The 17,511-nt window shown below is 38.5% G+C and overlaps 2 protein-coding genes across 5 annotated transcripts; one reads left to right on the plus strand and one right to left on the minus strand.

Annotated features, from left to right (window-relative positions):
• The first annotated feature begins 204 nt into the window (after positions 1–204).
• On the plus strand, positions 205–8,271 carry fsd1 (fibronectin type III and SPRY domain containing 1). Of its 2 annotated transcripts, XM_067514045.1 has the most exons (13): positions 205–398; positions 1,143–1,238; positions 1,337–1,468; positions 2,479–2,580; positions 2,828–2,850; positions 3,281–3,402; positions 4,795–5,004; positions 5,092–5,190; positions 5,349–5,496; positions 5,583–5,665; positions 6,073–6,324; positions 6,621–6,709; positions 6,818–8,271. In XM_067514045.1, the coding sequence occupies exons 1-13, from the start codon at positions 384–386 to the stop codon at positions 6,926–6,928; spliced, it is 1,482 nt and encodes a 493-aa protein (XP_067370146.1). In that variant the 5' UTR covers positions 205–383; the 3' UTR covers positions 6,929–8,271. The 2 variants fall into 2 exon arrangements, with proteins under 2 accessions (XP_067370146.1, XP_067370147.1); XM_067514046.1 differs by lacking the exons at positions 205–398; positions 1,143–1,238; positions 2,828–2,850.
• LOC137132031 (signal-transducing adaptor protein 1-like) lies at positions 8,265–16,510 on the minus strand. Of its 3 annotated transcripts, none has more exons than XM_067514048.1 (13): positions 16,281–16,510; positions 13,634–13,705; positions 13,386–13,505; positions 13,232–13,288; positions 12,898–13,049; positions 11,586–11,717; positions 11,375–11,444; positions 10,573–10,675; positions 10,358–10,444; positions 9,558–9,626; positions 9,375–9,425; positions 9,148–9,288; positions 8,265–9,010 (listed from the first exon to the last, which is right to left on the minus strand). In XM_067514048.1, the coding sequence occupies exons 1-13, from the start codon at positions 16,368–16,370 to the stop codon at positions 8,943–8,945; spliced, it is 1,212 nt and encodes a 403-aa protein (XP_067370149.1). In that variant the 5' UTR covers positions 16,371–16,510; the 3' UTR covers positions 8,265–8,942. The 3 variants fall into 3 exon arrangements, with proteins under 3 accessions (XP_067370149.1, XP_067370148.1, XP_067370150.1); XM_067514047.1 differs by having other exon boundaries at positions 9,148–9,291; positions 16,281–16,508; XM_067514049.1 differs by lacking the exon at positions 16,281–16,510 and adding an exon at positions 13,875–14,005 and having other exon boundaries at positions 9,148–9,291.
• Positions 16,511–17,511: the final 1,001 nt, after the last annotated feature.

The following is a 17,511-nucleotide window of genomic DNA, read 5'->3' on the forward strand; positions in this document are numbered from 1 at the left end:
GATTCAGCAGTGGATATCGGGAATACCACAATATACAGGAGTGCAGACAAACTCTCTGAGCACAAGATTATTTAAAATGAAGTGAGGTAAAGTGGTCTGACGAGTTATTTACAATACGATCAGAATTTTCATCACACCGTATCTTCCGACTGTTCTGAAAGCAGCACCATGTAAACCCCATTACCCATAATCCTCCTCTGCCGCATGCGCTCTACGGTCTACGGCCCAAAGGCGTTGGTGGTTGGTGTTCGTACGAGGATGCATTGCACTCCGGCAGCATCAGTACCAGCTCTGCCGTGCTAATAACCAAAAAACCGGGGGACGAGGGAGACAAACCGGCGGTGTTTGCAGCTCGAGCGGCGCCGGTACATGTGGGAGGCGAGATGGCGGACCAGAAGGTGAGCCTGAGCCGGAGGAACAGGTGTCTCTGATGGGGGAAGGCGTTTCAGGGCGTAACGTTAGTGTACAAAGAAGGGAGGTGGACAAGCTGAGGAATTGGAGTTTGTGGATGCGGCACAGGGTCGTAGTTCGCGGCTCTTTTATTTCGTGCAATCAGTGTATGTTTGGTGAAATTAAGCGTCAGGTTATTCACGACATCGATGACTTTGTTGTCGATGTACTGGGGGGTGGGGGGCTTACTGGCGCAGCTCCTCTCGTATCAAAAAACATTAAACAGACCTTCAGCATGAATGGGGTTCTCTGTGTGGGACAGGCAACAGCACAGGGGGAGAACAAAATGCAACATGAAAGATTTCAGACGTGTTCGTTGTATGATCAAGCCCCGTATACGTGTCCAGTCCTTTTTCAAGTCTGCTGTTCAATGGTTGCGGAGCCGCATTATTAAATTATAAATGCGCATCCTTCCGCCCGTGAAGTGTCCTTCCTATGTGTGCACCGAGGCCAGTCCTCTCTGATCCCGTCTGAAGAACAATTGTTTAATCATGTTTAAAAGGCAGCTCAGAGCCTAAAGCTGCTTGTGTCCTCAACCAGTACTGATTAGCACGATTCCAGCCACAGGGAATGCCCGAGCTCAGTGTGGTGCTTGGAGGGGCAACATACAGTTATCTGTGCCACTGGCTTTGTGGTGTCAGTCTAGGTTTTCTAGGTTTTTTTCAGGCTGAAGGGTTTTGTCTTTTCTGTAGGAGTCTCTGCGAAAGATCACACACACACTGGCCATGAAGAATGAGGAGATTTCAAACTTCATCTGTACTATCAAACAGAACCTGGACAACTTGGAGGTAGGACAACACACATTGCTAAACTTTGAGTTTGTCAGTGTCTTCATGCAACTTGTCACATTATATCAATTGTTTTGTTTTGTTTTTTGCAACACTAGGCAAACTCCAGCCGGGTGCAGGAAGATCTGGAATCTGAATTTACCTCCCTCCACTCAGTTCTGAATGAGATGAAGGAAAGCATGGTGACACGTATCAAACAGGAGAGAGCTAGCCGCACATATGAGCTGCAGGTATCTGGTGCTGCTGTGTCTGCATCTTCTTAAACTCACTAGATGATAAACAGTGGCCATTTTAATTTACCCAGGCTTCATTCATGTTTAACAAACTATCTGCACTGAGTTTTTTGTCATGTAAATATGAAAAAGTAATGTTTTACCAATGCATTTTGTCACATTAACTTTCTGTTTTTTGTCATACTGTGTTCATCAGATGCTTTTTAGCTTTGCTTTTTTTTTAAGTTGGGGCATAAAAACCCCAGAACCCTGACCTTTTAGGGTCTAACTAAAAACAAAAACAGTTGCTTTCAAAGCAAAGTGAATAGTGGTTAAGAAAAAAAAATTTTAATGTCACCTTTCCTTTTTGCTTTACCAGAAGAGGAAAAATTATTACTCACCAAAACAATTTTACAGGCAATTGAGAGAAACAAAACTTAAGTCTGCAGTTTATATAACTGCCTATTTTCTCATTTACTGAATAAGTTTTTTTTTTTCTAGTTCATTTTTATATACATGTAATTTTCAGGCAAAATATGCAAACATGTCATGATCATGCATTCTTAAACATTTTACAATTTACAGTTTTTGGTTTTTTAGTCATAATTGTTAATGTTTCAAAAATAATCAGGCTAGTATATTAATTGAGATTGTCAAAATGACAATACATTTCAAATGAAGAATTGTAAATGTAAAGGAACATTTATCATTGTGACAGGTATTTATTAAACTAATGCAATATGTTTCTTTCTGCAAATTGATAATGTCTTCTAAATTGTCACTACATTAGATTTTGTAGCGTTTTTTCCATTTACATGCAGTGAAAGAAGCTGCAATTCTTCTCAGGCCAATATGCCATTGATTGGTTATTATGGCAGGGTCTCTGTATTGATCTTTGGTACATGCCTGAAAAAACTCTGCAGCCTTAGGACCCATGACTCTCAAATGATGCAGCTAAAGCTCCTGCAAAGAGCACAATAGGCTTGTTATATTGAAGATGTTTGACTGAGACTTTGTGTTTCTCTCAGAGTCAGCTGAATGCCTGTTCCAAAGCCCTGGAGAGTTCAGAGGAGCTGCTGGAGCTGGCCAACCAGACACTCTGCTCCTCTGAGAGGGACGGATTCACTCAGGTAACTGACCACCTGCTCTGGTTCTGTAATGCTGCTGCCCTGACTCCTCCAGCTCTATGCTTATAAACTAAATTTTTAATGATCAGTGATGAATTTCAGTGCGGTGTCGTACTACCAGTTATTTTAACACAGATACTTGAGACTTCTTTGTGTTAAATGACAACATGATCGGCTCCAACTCAGTCTTCTCGTCACTCTATATCACTTTTCTCCTTTTTCCTCTTTCCTCTCTGCTTCCCCTCTGCAGGCGGCCAAAGACATTAAGGATAGGTATAGTACTCAGCCATCCATTGCTTCCTTTTTGTTATAGCCTCCTGTTACCAATGAGTCATCTCAAAATGTAGCATGCATGCACTCAGACATGTAGCCACTGCTCCCATTTCATAGACAATACATAGTACAATGAAAAATTCTCTACTCCAGAGCCTTTGTCTCTGTGTCCCACTGTCGTCTGAAGTCTGTACCATCCTGTGTCAGCCCCTCCCTGTATGAATGCTTCTCTCTCTCTAGCTCCGCTTTTAAACTTTGGATCAGGGTGATGACTTCAGTGGTAGTAACTCAAGTCTAGGTAGTGGCCTTTTCTTAGTGAGCAGTACTAGAATCACGAGTTTTTTGTCCACCCCTTATTCTTTTTAATAATGGTCCTCGCTTGTTTCTATCCCATGTGTTTTTGTCTCTCTGTCTGTGTCTTTGTCCACAGTGTGACAATGGCTCCAGCTTTTCGTCTGTCCCTAAAGGCTAAAGCCAGTGACAACATGAGTCACTTGATGGTGGATTTCAGCCAAGAGAGGGAGATGCTTCAGGGCCTCAAGTTTCTCCCAGGTCTGTTCCACTTTTAATACAGTCAAAAGAGATGCAGACAGCTACAGTATATTTACACCAATGCACTTGTACTGTACTGGAGTGCTTTTATTTCGTGTTTCTTTATAATTCTTTTCCACTATATTTCAGAGTGAATTATTTAAATTTTTATTGAAACTATGTCTTACTTTTTATAAATATGGTTGAACAATGCATTGCACCCAGTTATAGTCCAGATTGCAATATTGGTGCCTTTGCACTGTTGAGCATTGAACTTGGCAGCACTTAAAGTGGCTTCTATTTGTTCATTTGTGGCAATAAAATGATATTTGTGCAATACTAAATCAATTATAATAATCCAGTTACACTTTACCTTATAGTTTATTCTGCTTCTGAAAATAAATTGTATTTATACTTAGTTTGTACATACTCTACACTATGTTGTTTTATCTGAAAATGGAGTTCAAAATAGTGATGGTAAATATTTTCTATTGTAGTAATAAATCAGCCGTAACCAAACACATGCACAGGTATTTGAAAATCTAATTACAATAACTTTCACATGGTTAACTCATCATTAATGGCTGTATGTCATGTGAAAAAAGTCTCTTACAGCAGTGAAACCACAGAGTTATCACACAGCTGTGCAGGTGCATAGAGCTTCTTAACCTCTTTAGGGAGCCGCTGTGGTTTTACATCTTACATGTTTACTGAATGGCTTAGCCTCATTGCAAGTAGGCTGGTTTGAGTAATAAAGCTTTCAGAAAGCCAACATACAGCACCCACTCAGGCCTAAACAGCAAATGGACAAAGTTGAAAGATGAACATGTAGGAGCATGATAGCCTAGAAATTGGTTGAGACCAAAGCAAGGTTGAACATGTCTTAACATGAAATTGTTCAGAAGCCACAACAACTTGTTAGTGTGGTTAAGTGTAAATAGTGCAGACGGTTCATTTCATGTGTTCAGTAATTGTTTGAGTTTTTCCACATAGACTGCCAAATGCACAAAAAAAACAAACAAAAAAAAAACAAACAGCGGCTTTCAGGCTGTCCCTTCAGGGCTTGCCACAGTGGAACATGTTCTGCACGTTGATTTGGCGTGAGCCCTTCCTGCCACGACCCTCTCATTTTTATCCGGGCTCAGGACTGGCACAGAGGTGGCCCTTGGTGGCTGGGCGGGGCTACACCTAGTGGGGTGGGATTCAATCCCGCGGCCTTCTGCATCCCAACTCGATGCTCTACCCATTGAGCCACCAGGCCCCGTATAGACTGCCAAACACGCCAACCACAAAAGTTACATTATGTAAAGACAATGAAGGTCAGAAAAAAAGAGGATGCTGACTCTCTTTACTCTCTTTACTAATTAACAACCTAATTCACATTTTACATGCTTTCTTCTTTTCTGCATTCAGTTCCCGCCACCCCAGAGATCCAGGTCTCAGAGTGCCAGGTGTGTGACAACACTGTGACTGTGGTTTGGACCTTACCAGAGCCTGACAGCAAGATTGACCATTACATACTGGAACATCGTCGCACAAACCACGAGGGCCCACCGCGCATCAGAGAGGACTACCCCTGGATGGTTGTGGAGGGCATACGAGAGATGGAGTGCACCCTCACAGGTGGGGGGAAGCTTGTGAGAAGATGTTTGGCTTTTGTTGTCAGAGCTTTAAAGCTGAGTCATAAAGGATAGTTGTGTTTTTTCTCAGGTCTGCGCTTCGACACCCGGTATATGACATTCAGAGTGAGGGCCTGTAACAAGGCTGTGGCAGGAGAGTTCTCTGAGACAGTTACACTAGAAACCCATGGTAAGCATACAACAGCGAGCTTACTCATAGTGTGAAGTTACTATTTAGACTGTTTTAAGTAAATGGTATTTGTTCACAAGAATTTGAATTGTGTGGTATAAATGACGGAAAATGTTTCGTATGTTAATTTAAAAGTCTGCCCTCTGTTCGGTTCCCAGCGTTCAACTTCAAACTGGACTCTACTTCGTCCCACCAGAACCTGAAGGTGGAGGAGTTGAGTGTGGAATGGGACAGCAGTGGAGGAAAGATACAGGACATCCGCAAAGAGAAGAACCGAACCAGCTCCCCAATGCACTCTCCAGCCAGGTTTGTGTTCATTTAAAATATTAGACTTATGGTGAATGTCTTTATAATCTTCAGGAGTATCTAACATCTTGCTCCACTGCATTCAGGTCAGCACTGATGTCTCCTAAGAGAGCCCCCACAGTCCGTCCAGGTAGAGACAGGTTTACAGCAGAGTCCTACACAGTGCTGGGTAAGTCACACTGATAATTATTAAGGCACACCTAACGTTTTTGACATAAGGAATTCAAAATCAATAAAACACACCGTAGTGGACCTATAACGCTATATGTATCTGAAACTGAGCTGTTCTAGAACAATATTTAGTTTAGGCATGAAGTTCAACTTTTAGTTAATGAAGAGTAATAATTGACCGATCACTCGGTTTAAAAGATACTTTCAGTACCACGGGTCATTGTACATTCACAATGCATAAAAAGTCATCTAGCCTTATTGTACAATGGCTACCTCATGCAACTGTAGGCTACTACTGTACGAGTTACCTTGGCTGCCGATTGTGCTTCTGAATATAAGGTACTAGCAATAGCAGTGCTCATTCCTAACTTTTCCCATAATAAGTTTGGTCATGTCTCATGACAGCTGACACCATGATTGATGCTGGCCAGCAATACTGGGAGGTGCAGTTTGACAAGGAGAGCAAGGCCTTTGCCGTGGGCATAGCCCTGCGGAGCCTCGGCCGATTCGACCAGTTGGGGAAAAGCAGCGCTTCCTGGTGTATCCATCTGAACAACTGGCTTCAGCAGAGCCTCACAGCCAAGCACAACAACAAAGCTCGAACGCTGGACTGTCCAATACCAAACAGAATAGGAGTCTACATCAATTATGATGAAGGTATGCATATAAACACGCAAAGAGAAGCAGAAGTAAAAGTGCACGTATTAGTCATAACTTCGTTTACAGCAAACAGTTCATAGTTCTAAGTCAAAGTCTTTAATATGTGAAAACGTTTTAATAAATATTTTTTTTAAACCTTTGATTTTGTAGAAGAGTAGCAATAAAAAGTCAAGATCAAAAAGATACAAAACAAAGCAACTGATAAAATATTACTAATGAAAGAATAGTATTTTTTCTGTGTTTTATTTAATTGAATTTTAAGGTGTATGTCTGCTTTTTTCATTTATCTTCAGGTGTTCTGTCTTTCTACAATTCCAAAACTAAGCAGCTTATGCATACCTTCAAAACCAAGTTCCAGCAGCCAGTAATACCAGCTTTCATGGTGAGAAAAGTTTATGTATAAACCTTTAATAAAACCTTTAAACCTTTAAAAATAAAAACTGTTAACGGGAGGGATATTTTTCCTTTTTAAACTGGCTGCCCCCTGCAGGTGTGGAATGGCAGTTTCTCAGTAGTGACAGGTCTGCAGGTTCCCAGTGTGGTGCAGAGCGGCCAGAGGAAGAATAGCGGCACCAGCAGCTCCAATGCCAGCCTCACATAGATCCATCCACCGATCTGGCTGGACACCTCCCTCCTCCGCCCAGCTGTAATCACCATTGCAGGACATCCCCTCTGCCCTGATTGAAGTCCATCATTGAAGTCTGGTGATTTGGCCTGTTTCTCATGTCGTTGTTGCATGACAACAAAAATTGTTTTGGGAACAAGTGTGTCATCTCTGCTCTTCCAGTGACAGAATCCTTCAGATTAAAACTTTGGCTGTCGTTGTCCCTGGGACATATTAGTCTCACTAGTTTCTCTCTATACAAATTCATTTATGCTGCTGCTAGAGAAAACATTTAGCGCTGGCCGCTGCACTTCCTTGCTTTTCACCACCAAAACTGTCAGCGCCACTGTCATGCAGCCAGGTTCACAGGGTCAAGCCCTGTCCAGTTCACTCTCTTCCTGTGCCTTCCTTCTCATTTTCATACTGATAAGCCAAATTAGTTGATCCATGACAAGATGCTAATACTGTATGTCATTGCAAGACCCGGCCTCCCTATTTCAGTGTAAAACAATTAATCATGTCCATGTAAGTATATCTTGGCTTCAAAGTAGCTTAGTAGTAATTATCAAATACTGAATAAGCCTCTATTATCAACCAACATCCTTAGCACACATAACAACCTGATGATGCCACTCAATAGAATGTATTTCCATTCTGAATCAGTTAGCCAGCAGCTAATGGATTATAGCACATACATATTGTATTTCAATTCTTGTCAAGGCATGCAAACATCACAGTGCTCGCACAGCTGGATCCTTTACTTTCCTCCTGTGGTTCTGTTAGTTTTAGTGTGTCATCAGGCTTCATAGTCCAACTCTGCAAAAAAAAAAAAAGAGTTTTAATGCTTAGTAGTAAAGTTATAGAGCCTTCAGAATGTTGGAAATGACTGTACTGTATACATTTTATTCACCTGACTGCACTCTAAGGCTTGTTTGTTCAGTATGTATGTGTCTATACCTAATAACACCTCTTTTTTTGGAGCAGAGAGATCGATTTGTAATGGGTTGTCTTTAATCCAAATATAACGAATAGCTAGTCAATATCCTCAGCTAACAAATTGTATTAAGAGGTAGCCAGGTAAAATAAAGTTATAAATTAATTTTATAGCCCTTATTTGTGCACCACTCAACCTCTAAATAACGTCTATGTCAACCATTCATTGCAAGTCTCGCATTTCCATGTTGCTTCCTTTGTATGTATTGCCTAAATTACTGTAGCCTGCAAATGCTTTAAAGAAGTGTCCAGTTAAGAACTATGTCAACTTTATTTCACATCCTCACACAGTTTATTGTAAATAGTTTAATTTGTCTTTCAGGTAATAAAGGAGTGAGAGCACTTTATTTACAAATTGTTTCATTCACTGAAAAATGGAAGAATCAAAGTCTGGAATACGTGTTAAAAAAAAAAATCAAACCAAACATCCAGCTGTTGGATGAAACATAGAATTTCTTCTCATTCTGATTTTGTGACAATGTAATGTTTACGTGTTACTAAAATGAAAACTATTTAGATACATTCACATATGAGGGTGAAATTCACTATGGAGAGAAAGTAATACGTCATGGAGAAAAACATGCACATAAGACATATACAGTGTGTAAAAATATATGTATTCAAATTCAATAAATTCAAAAATTTAAAAACGACAACAGAAAAAAAAAAGATACAATCTGATTGTACACCATTATCAATGGTAAATGTGCAAAATGTACAAGTGAAACGTTGAGATAATGTGACATGTACACCACTGTTTATGGTCTATTAATTCACTAACGAGTTTCAGAGAAGGGTGAATCAATAAAGCGTTAATCTTCAGAGGAGCTTTACTGCTGACAGCCAGCCGAGGAAGAGGAGGTGGAGGAGTTGAGCCATGATGCAGAGGAGGAAGAGTTTGTGCGGAAGCGGCTCTTCTCCACTCCCGTGTGTTGGTTCATCTTGCAGGGACAGACTGGGAGGCGGCTCTGTCAGGTGCTGTGGCACATTTTCACAGATGGTGAAGGCTTTCAGAAGCTTAATTTGGGAAAAGGCTCTCGTGACTCTTTGCCTTTTTTTCCAACTTCTGTTTTAGCTCTGAAATTGCTGCAAGCGAAATTAAAGCAAATCAAAAAAAAAAAAATCACCTGAAATATTATGGCAAAAAAGTAGAATGGGTAGGTTACTATGTACAAAATCTTTGTTACTATGTAACAAATGTAAAAGCCTAGGTGTGGACTCACTCTGTCCCAGAGGGTCTATAGGGGTTCTCATCTTTAGATCTCTGTTTGTGGAGAAGTTAGTGAAGGGTGGTGATGTAGTAGGTGCTACTTTGCGAGGAGCAACACTGGGAGGCGTTAATGCTTTCTTTGGAACGTTCCTCTCTGCTTTATAGGATGAAAAAAAAAACATTTTTTAAAAAATGGTAAAGGGTGTGTTTAAGAAGGAAAGATAAGATGGAGGGTCTTACTTGACAGTGGAACAGCTGGGGAACCCTCTGTGCCTTTTTTATCCTCCATCACTGTTTGAAAATAAGCAATAGTTAGCAGTAGTCATGGCAAATATGAAGATGTACCGGTTTATGTAAAAATGGAAGAGAAAATGGCAGGAATGCGATGCACTGATGGATGGGACTACTGTCAGTCATACTCACACTTGTCATTTAAATAAAAACAATATTCTTCAACAGGAACTTGTTCAGGAGTTGCTATTTTTTGAGCGCCTGCAAAACAAAACATGTAATTAACTCTGGTGATCATTAGAAATTTTAATCTAGTGTCTGGAGTTTATATCTGAGGTTATTGGTGAGATGTCTCAACAAATGGACTGAATAGATGCCAATGGAATTTATACAGAGCGGCATCAGACAAACCAAAGGGGTCACTAGATGACAAGTAAAACAGATAAGCTTAAACATATGCATGTAATACAACAAATAATGATAAATAATTTTTAGATTTAATTATGAATATATAAGATAGTTTCTTTCAAGAAACATACACACAAGCACACATTATTTTTAGAGGGTAGGAAGCCAAAAAGGTTGTAATCCACCACTGCAGACTCTTGTTAATGTTAGAAAATCCACAGAACAACATAACTGTGCTGAGAGATTTCTACCTGCTTAACACCCTTTAATAGTACAAAGAAATATACCTCCACATAATAACAGCTTCACTGTTGATTTCCCAAAAAGTGCAAGTCATATACAGACATGCATACAATGTTTGTCCAGTTACTTTTGACATTTACTGTTAAATAGATTCAGATTATGAGACAAAATTTGCATCTTGCTGATACTTAAAAGTCGAAGATTAAGCTACGCGCCTGTGTAGGGAAAATTTCAACCCACCTGAATATATTAAAGGGTCAGAGCAAACAGCTCTGATAAACTTTGTAAATTGTTTAGTGAGCAGATGTGTTTATGTGTTTTTGTGCTAACTGATAAAGTACCTGGTTTAGGAGGCACAATTGGTCGGACATTTGAAGAAGCCTCTTGAACACTTGTCTCTCCATTTTCCTTATCAGAACGAATAAAATCTGTAAAAAATAAAAAAATAAACTTCTTCTAATCATGTATATCGTTTGGTATATGGTAAAATAATTAAAGAAGAATGAATGGAGTTAAAGAGAACATGAGATGATGATGCCTCCGTTTTTGTACGTACAGATGCTTTTCTCATATCGTTCCTCAGTGATGAGAGGAGTCAGAGATCCATCTGTTTTCTCTACTAAATAGTTGATCACATCCTGAAGTGTGGCACAGAAAACCTACAGTAGGAACAACCATTTATTTAACAATAAAATATATGAATAAAATGGCTTTTAATCTTATACTGAAATATGACGCACTACCCAGATGAAATGTGACTCATTAAAAACTGTTTGGAATTAAGTTTAAATTACTGATACTACATGAGTCATTGGTGTCGAGAAGGAAGTCATGTGTAAACATACAACTATGTGAAAAAACACCTTGACATGACACACATACACACACACAGACTTTATGCCAGGCTACAGGTGAGTCACACTACTTTGAGCAAAATTAAAAACTGAAAAAAAGAAGTGTAGAAAAAATGCCTGGTGATAAATGCCATGCGTCATTTTCATTGCTGCTTTGTGTTTACTGTTTACCTATTTTCATAAGGCCATGTATAATAAATTATATTTGAATATGCTATGATTAATTGGAGGTTCACTTCTGTTACTAAAAACAGCTTTGTATTACTCCAGCCATCAGTTGCAACTGGCTCTTATAATGCTTTACTACTAAGTTGTTAGCAAGTTGCACACAGGCAGAACTTGTTAAACACTGCAGATTTTAACAAAACAATAAAAAGGCAATGTCCCTCTGCACACCAGGAGGGTGCTGAGGATTCCTCTTATTTATAGACTTTGGGGCTTTTACCAGTTGCACATTGTTCACACATTAAAGTAGCTTGAGCTTATTATTTGTCTAATACTTACAGGATTGTCAACATCAATGGTAAAACCGCCGACAGCTCTGGGAGTCACCAGGTAGTGTCTAAATATGGAGCTAAGAGAGGGAAAAAAATGAAGCCAATCAAAACACAGAAGACAGACATCAACAGTCCAACTGACCAAACTGCCACCTTACTGACCATGATGATGTAAGAGGAGTGTTTTAGCGCGTGCATGTGTGTGTGTGTATATATACCCATCAAGGTCCTGTCTGGTGCTGACAGCAAAACAGTTAACATTTCTTCCAGGCCTCAGCAGGAGGTTTCCTCTCTTGGCCTCTCTCTCAAGCAGCAGCTCTGCCTCCAAACGGGACACATTGTGGAAACAACTGCAGGAAGCCAGAAAACACATGTGATGACAGCGAAGGAAAACATGTCACATCTACGACTGAGTTTAGCTGAGATTTCTATAGATCTTAAAAACAAAAAGGGGGGGGGGGGGGGGGGGGGGGGTCTGCTGGATCAGTGGCAGAGCATTTGGTTGGGTTACAGAAGGCTGCGGGTTCATATGCTAAACCTCAAAGTGTGGCCCCACCCAGCACTCTGGTACTGTTCCCGATCCGGGACAAAATGGGACAATGTAGCGGTAGGAAGAAATTATGCCAAACCAATGTGTGGAACACGTTCCGCTGTGGTGACCCCGGGACAAGTAAAAAGCCGCTGATCTTCTCCAGATCTTGAAAACACAGTTTGTATATAGGCTAATGGTTTCTGAGCAGAACATGCCACATCTAGAGAAAGTCTCAGAGCTACAAAAGTCTAAAAGGAGCAAAAACGCACCTTTGTCTTTTAATAATGCTCTGGTTGTGTTAGCCTACCAATCGTTGGTTAAGATAATCACTACTTTCCAATGAAAACCATGTTATTTTATTGGCAATTTTAATAAGACAAAAACACCACTAAATTAAGCTTTATAACGCTGCATGTTTGGAAATTTTAAAGGTTAATAGATTATTTTTAGCAGGAAACTGCACTAACAGCATACAGGAACATTTAATTCTCATATCTTTATGAGCATTAAAACAGGAAAAACCTAAACATACAAACAAATAAACAAACTAAGCCTGTTCTATAGATGGATGGACAGATACCAGGAAATATCTCAACAATATCTCGACAACAGGTGCGCTTATTTCTTCTAGATGCTAGTGATGACCCTCTAATCTTTTCGTATAACTCACAGAGACGAGAATAACTGTTTGCAGCAGTCATTAAAAGAGCGACCTGTTAGACAGTGTGTAATGGTAGCAGCAGCAAGAGCATAGAGAAAATCTACATAATCCATTGTAGATAGTGTGTTGGACTGGATGTTTAAATTTGTTTGTTTGTTTTGAAAAACAAATCTAATATGTGCCTTTTACTTTTTAAACGAGAACATTTACCAGTAAGCTTGAAGGCAGATATAGTATATAATACTGTACCTTACGTTTAACTCTGACAATAATCTAGACTATTTTAACATGGTAAAAAAAAAAACTAAAGGAAATAAAAAGTGTCAGTGCTACATACACTGGCATGTCTGCTTGGACGCTGACGTAGGTACTGGTGTTGGTAAGATTAGTTGGAGGTGTACTTTTTATTCTGTCCTTTTCCAATTCCACTACCTCTTTTAGCATGTGGACCTGGCCTGGTAGCAGGTTGAGGGAAGAGGGTATACACAGCTGCAGGGAGACACACAGTTTCTGTTATTTTATTTGTGTAGGTGAAGGATGGGTTTATCTCAATTTAGCCTGATATAGACACACCTAAATAAAAAAAATCTTTTATAAACCTTTAATAGTTTTAAAGATATAAAATATTAGTTGTTCATAGTTTTTTCTATAAAGAGAGATAAATAACAGACCTCAGCCACAGAGTAAATATAGCCTTTCCACAGCTCACGAGCTTCTGCATTAGGGGCCTACAGAGACACATGGAGGAGAAAAAAAACCTGTAAGAAATAAGAAATCACTTTAAAAGATGATAACATACTATATATTTTCTACACAGTCTCTCACAGTGAATTTGATATTTCCATCTTTCATGTGCAGGTTAAATCTGGCTGCATCTAAGTTACGATCCTGGCTGTTGTCATCTGTTACTGAGATGAATCCCCTGAGATCCAATTTGTCTATATACTGTAAAACACACAAACACACACAAACACAAAGTCAGGGTTGGCTTAATCGAGTATTTTTTTTATTTTTTGATTATCATGCCATTTTTTCCTATTCATTAACACAATTGTCTTAAATAAATAACTTACGTCAACATCCCTCATTTCATTGAAGAAGAAAAGTGTGTTTCCGCACAGGCAGGTCCACAGTTTTCGAGAAGTCTGAACAAACAAACACAGAACAATACTGACTAAAAAATAGCACACAAAAGACTAAAAACAACAATTAACACACACCCACTCCGTTTAGCATCTATTTATATTTGTGCTAAACCAAATACAAAAACCCAAAATTACTGTAAATGTGTCACTAGATATGACAAGGAAATACTTTAAATAGCGCAAATGCCATCTGACTGGTGCCATTCTTCAATTTGACTTAATGAATTGTTTTAATGAAGTGCCAAATGCCAATTACAACAACTCCTCGAGTGTTGTCGGAACGGACAGGGTTTCACATGCTGTCAGCTGAGTGTGACCTGGGAGTTTCTTAGCAGTGAGGGTTTTACTCTTTACAAAGACCTGACTTTCCAGTTTACATTATGTGCCAGTTCCTGTCTTGCTCTAGGTTTTACTGGCACTAAGACCACAAGGGCAGTCAGACTAGTTGGGGAGGATCATGTGTTGCTCGCAATCATCCTGATAACATCGAGCCAAAGTCCACATAACTTACAAGAAACTATGTTGAGATTGAGTTGAGCTCTGCCCATGGTAAACAACAACTGTTAACCTGGTTGTTTCTGGGGCTGTGCATGAAGGGTAAATAAGGTATTAAGCATGTCTATTCGTACTTTTTTAATATAAAGATCAAGGTTATTCACAAAATAAAACCGCTTGTAATGCGTGACCTTAAATCCATTGTATAAATAACAATAACTCTTTCTATGCATGTTGATATTTCTTAGTTTTTCTTTAATAGTGGGTTAACCATATATGCATACTATATAACTTAACATCCAGGTGGGATGCACATATTTTTTAATGCATTCTTTCCAGTTTTTCCGTCTACAAGTGATTTTGCATTTCTACTCTTCTCTTTGTATGGGGGATGAAGATACAATGCCGTGTTTTAGTAATATAAAATCAGCACGCATCTGGGATATGAATCAAATGACAAATTAAACAAGTAAAACACTTTTTCTACTTTAAATAACTTGAAAATTATGTTACACCAATTTTCTAATGTAGGTGCTGCCAAGTTCTGCCATTTTTAGGTGGTTGATTTTTTGCTTAGCCTGCAGCACCTTTATATCATTCTATTGTTTTAGAGATAAGACATGTCCCAGGTAGTGTTCTTCAAGGTTATCAGGAAGTTGTACCTTAAATACTGTACTTAGTGTTGTGTGAATGAGTTTTCAGTATAATTCTGGTCAAAAAAAAAAAAGTCAATCCAGTGCAATCCCTGAATATATGAACGTGTTTTTTTGCTCAAGACACTTCATTGTATTTAACATACTAAATTTGTTTTGTTTCCTGGTTGGGGGTCCTGAAATACTTTATTATATTTTTTCAGGAGTGGCTTCTCCTTTTCAGCTGGTTGAACCCAAATGGAAGCTACGGATATTTTCCCTTCTTTGAACAGATGGCACTATATTGGATATTGGATATATTGGATGTATTCAATATATAGGGTGTCTTCATTTTTTGCATAGAGAAAAATGTTGTATAGTCTTGAGATTTATTTCTTTGCAGAAATAAATCGCAAGGTTTCAAAGAATTCAGTTTGTACCATTGATAGTTCTGTACAATTTTAACTAAAGTTGCATTGAACTTGGAGGAATCTGAAAAAGTCATTCTGTTTTTAAGTAAAGTTTATGGTTTAATGTTTAAATGTTGGGTACGTTATGAGTCCTGCTGGTATTCAAGATTCAAATCTTGTACTACCTCCACTTGGGAGAAATCCCATATCATAAGCATAAAAATCATTTGTCAGACACAAGAGAGTGCCATTCCTCCTTTATCGTTGTTGTATTGTAAGTTGCTGTATCAAATTCTAGGGTTTTTTCCTTGACAAACAAAGTGAGAAATGCATTAATTCCATTCCATTTACAGTTTCCTGGTAATTGAGATAAGATGTTCATTTTGACTGTGCTTATTCTTGAAATTAGGCTAAAATGAGGGATGACATTCCACCTATTAGTGTTTTTCTCTGCGTTTAAGACACAGCCCTTTCTCACCAAAAAAAACCCCAAAGACAGAATAAAATTAAGGCAAATAAAATAAACTTTCTTTGACTTTGACTTTCTTGACAGTTCTTGAAAACCTTTCTTAACAATACTGAGTTCCATTCTCTCACCTGCCTTGTCTCTGAGGGATAACCTCCCTCATATATTGTTCTCTCAATGTTTTTATTTTCAAGCCAAAAAGCTCTAAATTTATTAGTTTCAGTGTCTCAAATATGAGAGTATTTACATGATAGAAGTATGAATTTGTTTGGGTTCTGTAATGCTAGTAGCGTTGACAAAACAAGCAATCTGTTGAAGTCATCTCTGGGAATTAGTAACGGGTATTTTTCAGTATTTTCTGGTATTTCACAAAAAAATGACTGATTAATAAGTTTAGAAAATAACAGACACAATATTCAACAATAAAGTCATTCAACTGCCCATGCGGTCATTAAACAATACAATCGTTGACCATATAAAGTAATTTTTCTTCTTTTTGTTAGGCTTTCTCAACAGTTGTACTTGACGTACCTAACAGTAAAAAACAAATCCTTCTCCTCCCACTAAGTTACCTTATCTTTGAACGACCTCTTCTCCAAGTATCCCTCATAGTAACAATTTGGCAGCTGGTTCCTCTGGCGCCCTGTTCGCCTCGCCATCATGGGTGTAGATGTTTACAATAAACGAGGATTATGTCTTTAATTTCGACTAAATCTGGGGATTCTACTTGTTCGAGCTTCCTTTCAGTGAGTAAGGAACCTGTTGGTATCTATGTTGACAGACGGCAGCGTCCTCGCTAATGATTGGTCGACGTACGCAAGGCGCGGATGTTTTAGCCAGGTGCGTGTGACGTAATTAAAGTCTTGCTGGAAATCGCGTGTTTGCATAAGCATCACAGACACTTATCTGTAGCTACAGCTAACATTAAATCTTTGTGGGGTTTTACAAGGACTTGCAAACGAATCTATGTGTAATTAAGATAGATTTAATTTGAGCCACTTTAAAAAAGTAACATTATTATTTGCATCCTTAAAGAAAACCCTTAAGACATTAAACTTAAATGCGTGATTATTATTTTGTAAAAATAAAAATAAAATAAACTCCAAACTCGAGCTATTAAAATATTTGCAAAGGATTATAGTTTTATTATTAGGTGGCAGCTGTTAATATCACCACTTTTATACATCATAGCAGCTTCCTCCCATTTTCTAGCTGAAATCTCTGAGCAGTGGTGTTAGATGTGGGTCTAGGTAGTGTTAAAATGCTGATTTTCTTTAACTTCTAAGTTGCTCTGAATCAGAGAGAAGCAGAAACGGACTTATGGTAAAAAGATATGTTGGCCCCCTCTACTGGCTCTGCTGTGAAACAAATAAACTGCCTACCAATGCAATATACAATTTTGATAGCATGGTGTGAGTGTCAGTATCATTATAAATTGCCTTTAGTATCCCCATCATAACCACTTCATTATCATGAAAATATTGCAAAATAACCAAAGATTTACAGATCAGTAAAATCATAAGTCTCCTAAAACGTGTTTCCCACATTAAATATCACCTATATGGTGTATGGGATTTTGTCATGTCCCAAACTCTGTTTAGATAAATACAATGAGTGCAATGAGTAGTTAAATGATATCAAATGTATTTTTATATGCTCTTATTGAACAACATGTTTTTTTAATTAAACAAGTTATTTTGATAATTTAAATTATTTTTTCAGAATTATGTTAAACATTTATGCAACCCTGAAACTGCTTATCATTATGAGCTAATTGTCCCCTTAAGAAACCAGCTGATATTG

This window comes from Channa argus, chromosome 8, assembly GCF_033026475.1.
Source record: "Channa argus isolate prfri chromosome 8, Channa argus male v1.0, whole genome shotgun sequence".
NCBI lineage: Eukaryota > Metazoa > Chordata > Actinopteri > Anabantiformes > Channidae > Channa > Channa argus.

Bases quoted from the DNA above. Each gene is read 5' to 3' on its own strand.
- fsd1 (XM_067514045.1), top strand. The intron at 1,239-1,336 runs GTAGGACAACAC...TTGCAACACTAG, and splicing joins AGAACCTGGACAACTTGGAG to GCAAACTCCAGCCGGGTGCA. The intron at 2,851-3,280 runs GTATAGTACTCA...CTTTGTCCACAG, and splicing joins GCCAAAGACATTAAGGATAG to TGTGACAATGGCTCCAGCTT.
- LOC137132031 (XM_067514047.1), bottom strand. From the start codon at position 16,370: ATGATGGCGAGGCGAACAGGGCGCCAGAGGAACCAGCTGCCAAATTGT. The intron at 11,718-12,897 runs GTATGTAGCACT...GGCTTCCTGCAG, and splicing joins GTCCAAGCAGACATGCCAGT to TTGTTTCCACAATGTGTCCC. The intron at 9,627-10,357 runs GTACTTTATCAG...TTTGTTTTGCAG, and splicing joins AATTGTGCCTCCTAAACCAG to GCGCTCAAAAAATAGCAACT.